The following is a 6,844-nucleotide window of genomic DNA, read 5'->3' as shown; positions in this document are numbered from 1 at the left end:
GCAGAAAAAACTCTGTTTACATCAAGCAGTTAGCGAAAAAGATGAAGGAGAACATCAAAAAACTTATTATTTATAACTTATTACTCATTTCAGTCGAATATATCTTAGTTACATAATAATCTAAGAAGTATTTAATATAGTTTAAACATATTTATTGCATACATTATATAATCAGACTACAACATACACAGATTTTAAAAGACATATACGACTGAAATAAGTTATTAGTGATAAATAATAAGTTATATATAATAAGTAATATATTATAATTGATTATTATGATAAACCTATTAAGTAATAAATAATCAATTATCATTGTCTCATCATTTAATAAATGAGCCGCGGCATGACAAAACCAACATAATGGGTTTGCGACCAGCATGGATCCAGACCAGCCTGTGCATCCGCGCAGTCTGATCAGGATCCATGCTGTTCGCTTACAAACTCTATAGCAAGTAGAGAAACTGATAGTGAACAGCATGGATCCTGATCAGACTGCGCGGATGTGCAGGCTGGTCTGGATCCATGCTGGTTGCAAACCCAGTATGTTGGTTTTGTCATGACGCGGCTCAAATCATCTTTTTCGCTAATTGTTATGATGTAAACAGAGTTTTTTCTTGCCAAACATGGCGCATTTCAATACTAAATATAGTAATAACCTGTAAATAATAAGTAATAGGTAATAAGTAATAATTTAAAAATAATAAATGTCCCTCCAGGGCTTCCGTACATAATAAAGTAACAAAGGAAATTCTTTCAATGAAATACATTCCTTCAAGAGTTACAGTTGCCTACCCCACCCAACATTTCCGATCTAAAGAGACGACTCAATTGACTAATTTTATTATATATACATTGCATTATTTACCGGGATGGTCCTGGGCTCTGCCGGGAGTAATTGAGAACGCAGCTTTAGATTGCCATACATAGCAATATTATCTACAGGGTATTCGATAAATTTGCCATGACAAAATCATATTAAGGTTAAACAAAAGCGTGTTCAACGGAATATACATATAAAAAAAGAAGTAAAGATAGAAATAACATACATAAATATGTTACTTACTTTGCTATCACGGAATTTAGTATGACTATATTCACATCTTACGATTTATTATATATTTTTTCTTCTTCTAAAGCTATTCAAATCATATCAATTACTAGGAGACGGTCCTTTGAAGCGAACAGTTTTAAAACGCCAACACCGTATACGTCATAAGCATATAACGTAACGTCGTTGCTATAGTCATTGCATAGCGTTATCTACAAAGCGTTTACGAGAATAAAAATTCATAAAAAATGAATGGGTAAGTACTAAAATTCAATTTTTATTTATCAGTAACAACGAGTCTACACATGGTTATTCATATTTAACACGTAGATTTGATATATTTATAAGATATTGCCAAGTTCAACTTCTATCATTCACGTCAATGTGTGCAGCTTTTATTCAGATGCAAGTAAAAGAAATGGTACTCATTTTGCAATGCTATAATATGGTTTCTTTTTCTATAATAAAAGTGTTTTTACATATCACCACTACCACCACCAAGGATAATAACATCATCCTTCAATTTATTGAAGCAGATTGAAACTTATAAAACAAATGCGATATGGTTAAACTTAAGTGTTCATTTATTCATTCATTCATTCATTCATTCATTCATTCAGTAATTTATTCAGTAATTCATTCATTCATTCATAAATTCATTCATTCGTATTTTTTTATAAATGTATCAAAACAACGAATTATTAGCAGAGGGAACAATAAAAAACAACATTTTACCGAGGTAAATTAGGTTTGGCAGTATTTTTTGTCCATGGCTGTTATGTATAACAATGTAATAATAACCACCATTATATCTATTAAATTCTTCTTTGAATTTATTAAGATTTAACATTATATATTTTGTTACATAGTTACATTTTTTCTCTTTCTTACATCTATTTAATTCACATAATATCGTTTTCTTATTTACTCATATTTTTGTTACCAAATTTAACGTTAACGTTTGGCGCGGCTTAACACGCCGCGTTACGTCATATTTTTATGTAAGCGGAAACGCAATGATCAAAACAAATTTAAAAACGTTCATACAGTTTATAAGCATCACGACGATACATTTAAAACGCCGCAATAGTTGAGAATTGTAAACACACGACGCCAGTGTTAGTGAGAATGCGTTTATTAACGGGAAACGTGAAACGTCAAACGTGAAACGATTCTCTGTACAAAAGAGAATAAAAATAAATCATTACATAAAATACTATTGCGGCGTTTTAAATGTATCGTCGTGATGCTTATAAACTGTATGAACGTTTTTAAATTTGTTTTGATCATTGCGTTTCCGCTTACATAAAAATATGACGTAACGCGGCGTGTTAAGCCGCGACAAACGTTAACGTTAAATTTGGTAACAAAAATATGAGTAAATAAGAAAACGATATTATGTGAATTAAATAGATGTAAGAAAGAGAAAAAATGTAACTATGTAACAAAATATATAATGTTAAATCTTAATAAATTCAAAGAAGAATTTAATAATATCAATACTATAAAACTTATGCAGATCTCGTAAAAAATGATACAAACATAAGGCACTTGTAAGTACAGACGCATTATGAAATCTAGCCATGACGTTTCGTTTGAACACTATTGATGACATCCATCTTAAATAAAGCTGAAATTAGAAATGAGAAAACACAACAAAAGCAGAAGGAAAATATTCTGGGTGGGAAAGGACGGGTTAATAAGTTTTTAAATTAAACTTTATGATGGAAATAAACTCAAAACAAAATTTAAAAAAAACATAACCTTTCAGTGTAAAGGGAGATGACTAGTATAAAATATTAACATAATGACATACAAAGGTTGTCTCCCTTGTAATAAATTCCGTATAATGCTTATTGTATTTATCTGTTTCATTTCTTCGTTCATTCGTTCGTTCGTTCGCTCGCTCGCCCGCTCATTCATTCATTCATGCATTCATTCATTAAGTCGTCATATTTTTTTCATTAAAGTATCAAAACAACGAATTGTTGTACAAAACTTAATAAATTACTGCATAAAGCGTACTTTAATACAACAAAGTACAAAAAAATGATATATATCATGATATATTTTAGATCTACAGTTCAGTCGTGGATCAACCACCCAGGGGTTATTGATACAAGACACTCGCTCGAGATTCCTTACAGAATGGAACAGTTTGCTGCGCTGATGTGGAGACTTCCAGAAAAAGATAGTGAGTATTTTAAGATAAAATCCAGTTATATTCATTTCAAAGATTGAGACAACGAATATATATCGATGGTGATTTAACAATATTCGTATAAGATGTCAAAGTAGAAAATTTGATAAGAAGTAAAGTCACATTGATATTGTGAGGTTATTGTACATTGTTCAGTACAGTACTTAATTCATTGGACGAAGACACACACCTTTCAAACCTATTTTAGACAGGTGCAAGTCGAGTCCAATATAGCTTGAGCAACTGTGCATGAAAAAAGGCAATTTCAAATAATAATACCATTTATTAGAGCTAGCAGACACGTAAACAATAATAAGTCAAATACAAATCACAAGTTGAAATTATATATCAGTGTTATGCAGGACTACACATAAACACTTTATAACATCAATGAAAGTAAATGTAATTTAATTAACAAGTCAAAGATAGAGTGATCTATTCATGAATAACACAGAATGAATAGGAACAAAACCGCTTTAAAATGTTATAGAATATATAAGCGGAATTCATTTTAAAATGCAACAAAAACACATTAAAAACATGCAATACAGAACTAAACAAGCTAAACAATAAAAAACACAAAAAACAAAGGGCGGGAAGGAGTGGCAAATTTGAAGAAACAACCGACTGAATAACTGTAACTAATAGGCGCCAAAACCGAACCTAAATACAGTTTGGCGTAATGATACAAAAGTGACCCTTGACCTAACTGATGAACAACCAATCATTAAAATACAACAAATGTTATGGAGTAATAGTACAAAAATGACCTCTGACCTATCCAAAATAACAACCAATGAGAAAGACTGTTTTATCCATAATTAAAAGATTTTACTGTAAACAAAATGCTTCAAATTATGTCAAAACCAAAAAGGCAATTTCAAATAATAATATAATTTATTAGAGCTAGCAGACACGTAAACAACAATAAGTCAAATACAAATCACAAGTTGAAATTATATATCAGTGTTATGCAGGACTACACATAAACACTTTATAACATCAATGAAAGTAAATGTAATTTAATTAACAAGTCAAAGATAGAGTGATCTATTCATGAATAACACAGAATGAATAGGAACAAAAACATAAAGCAGAACAAAATTATATACAAAAAGCATAAAAATACAAGCATCAGAAATGTAAGTAAACTCAGAGCTACCATCAAGAAGATTTACAAAAAATATCATTACTCTGAGGGATTAAGCAGTTTTAAGTGCAAAAGTACAAGCCAACAAAAATTCAAATTAAAAGCAATAGCAAAGCAAAATTCCAGCATTCATTATAATTAAAAGATTTTACTGTAAACAAAATGCTTCAAATAGAATCAGAATGTATTCAACAATGTATAATTGGATTTCTTTATTTTACATCATCAATTTCTAATTGTTTTATAGTTCTATTACTTCAAGTACAATATAGCTTTGGTACTGATTTTCTTGACTCGGAAAATGAAAACGAGGCTAGAAACTCGAGAAATGAAAACAATGCTAAATTGATATGATTTCTAGTGGACCAAACACTGCAAACACTGGTCGCTTATTTGTAAGGGTTACATTTTGTGAGGTGTGAAATAACAAGAAATATGTAATGGTTATATTTAAGAGAAAGCAGAGGAAGTCATTTTCTAAAAAAAGTTGGATACCAAATAAACCTTATGTAGGGGCTTTCGTGACCGAATGGTTAAAGTCATTCACTTCAAACCACTTGCCCCTTACCGATGTGGTTTTGAATCCCGCCAGGACTTGGGATACTTTCATTAAAGGAAGCTATCCAGCTACCTTACGTAACGTCGATGGTTTTACTCTGGACATGAGGTCTTCCGTCACAGATAAAACTGGAAAATGTCTCCATACAGCATTAATGCAAATTGAACCTTAACCAAAATACATTTTTAATAATAATATATATTAAATAAGTTACATTTCTTGGTTTTCAGCAACAGTAAATGGAGATAGATTAACAATGCTTGATGGTGGAAGGTACCCGTTTCCTGCAGTGATGTTCATCGGACCAGCAGGGGAGGCCAGGTTTCATGCCGGGGCATCTTGGGATGAACTTGGAGGAGCCCAGGTTGAGCCTGCACCTCCATCTGTGCCGGTAAGTTCATTTTAATGGAAGACCATATATGAAATATTTCGTTAAGTAAACTTCTTTTAATTTATTTGCTTCCGTTAATTGAACTACTTTTTATATATATACGATAATGTAATCATTTGCCATTTGGTCGTATATACTATTGCTCCTTAATTCGCCATTTTTTCGGGGATGTTGGACAGGGTATAAAACTAACAGATACATTACAATGTGTGCTAAGATTGAAAAGGCCAGATTGAAGCAGGTGAAAGCTTATCAAATACGGCTGTATAAAAAAATTCGTATTGCGCAACATTTGGCATGAGAATTATCTTTCACAAAATTGCATTCATTCTTTACTATCAAGTCCTCTTAGTAGGGGAAGCCTAATTTTTCAGGGGATACGTGTAACCAGGCAATAAGACAACTTTCAGTATTCAAAAGTTTTATAATCATATTTTAAACATTAAATAAAGTTGTTCTTTTTTTCTTTCTAGGGCACAGATACCATTGACGATATTTTGCAACGAAACCCTAGCATACCAGACGAGAGCGAGGTGAAGAATTGGCGGGAAAAGTTCGTACCAGTCCTTGACATGGAGGATGAGAATCCGTCCTTTTCGCCTTTACTCTCAATGGCATATGGTGGTGTTGGCGGTGAAGTGAGGGAATTTGTTGACACTAGCGGAGCAGACGATGACGAAGACAATGAGGATTTTTTAGTCGAAGAATACTTTCTTGAGGAAAAAGTCAAATGATTTTATCATTGAATAAAAAAAAATCATATAAATTTATGATTCTTGAAAAAGTGCAATTCTAGATTTTTATTATTCCATACGTGGTTGTAATAACTTATTCCATTCACAAAATAGTGAAATACGAACATGTACGTTATTACCATGTAAGTAAAACCATAGTAAAATGTATTTCAAGTCACTTGCGACCCTGCTAATATTCTAATGCTACAATCAACATAAAAAAGTCCCCGAAAAGATAAAAAAAATCCATAAAAAATTGTGTAACAGGATCTTTCAGTCATTGCCCCGCCCCACCCCTCCTGTTTTCGGTATCATTAAAGTGTTACGTCAAGGAGCCGAAAAGGAGTGACAACTCACTAACAAAGTGTGCCGGGAAATTAGTTGAAATATTTAAAATTGAAAGTTTCTGTGTAAATTTTAGTTTGCCTGCGAGAAATTGTTAAAGGGAGACAATACGCACACTAAACTGTTTTAAATCATTGTACGATTTTTCTCCCTTTAGACAAATATTACGATCGTTTCGCTCTGATAACTTTAAATTTGTATACAACAAATGAAAATATTTAAATTAAGAAATGTTACGTCTCAGTTTTTTAAAAACCAAACATAAATAATAAACTCAAAGCAACTTAAGGGATATTCGAAATTATCCGGATCGTTTCGTTGCTTTGACGTTGTCCAACTTGACATGTAGATAGGTTTACTGACCGCCCGTGTATAGTTTGTGTTGTGGTTTACCACTGTGATGATTAAAGGATT

General features: G+C 31.9%; 1 protein-coding gene across 1 annotated transcript; it reads left to right on the top strand.

Moving 5' to 3' along the window:
* Window positions 1-1,242: 1,242 nt before the first annotated feature.
* Window positions 1,243-6,085, top strand: LOC132747576 (uncharacterized). The gene is made up of 4 exons (XM_060736995.1): window positions 1,243-1,307; window positions 3,127-3,245; window positions 5,191-5,351; window positions 5,825-6,085. Exons 1-4 carry the CDS (start codon window positions 1,300-1,302, stop codon window positions 6,083-6,085), a joined length of 549 nt encoding a protein of 182 aa, XP_060592978.1. The 5' UTR covers window positions 1,243-1,299.
* Window positions 6,086-6,844: the final 759 nt, after the last annotated feature.

This window comes from Ruditapes philippinarum, unplaced genomic scaffold, assembly GCF_026571515.1.
Source record: "Ruditapes philippinarum isolate M1 unplaced genomic scaffold, ASM2657151v2 ctg2624_1_1_1_1, whole genome shotgun sequence".
Lineage (NCBI taxonomy): Eukaryota > Metazoa > Mollusca > Bivalvia > Venerida > Veneridae > Ruditapes > Ruditapes philippinarum.
The sequence above is the reverse complement of the archived record's forward strand: the minus strand, read 5'-3'. Positions and strand labels throughout refer to the sequence as shown.

What these genes read in the sequence shown, in the direction of transcription:
- LOC132747576 (XM_060736995.1), top strand. An exon ending in GAGACTTCCAGAAAAAGATA is followed by an intron (nt 3,246 to 5,190) that starts GTGAGTATTTTA and finishes CTTGGTTTTCAG; the next exon opens with CAACAGTAAATGGAGATAGA. An exon ending in CTGCACCTCCATCTGTGCCG is followed by an intron (nt 5,352 to 5,824) that starts GTAAGTTCATTT and finishes TTTTCTTTCTAG; the next exon opens with GGCACAGATACCATTGACGA.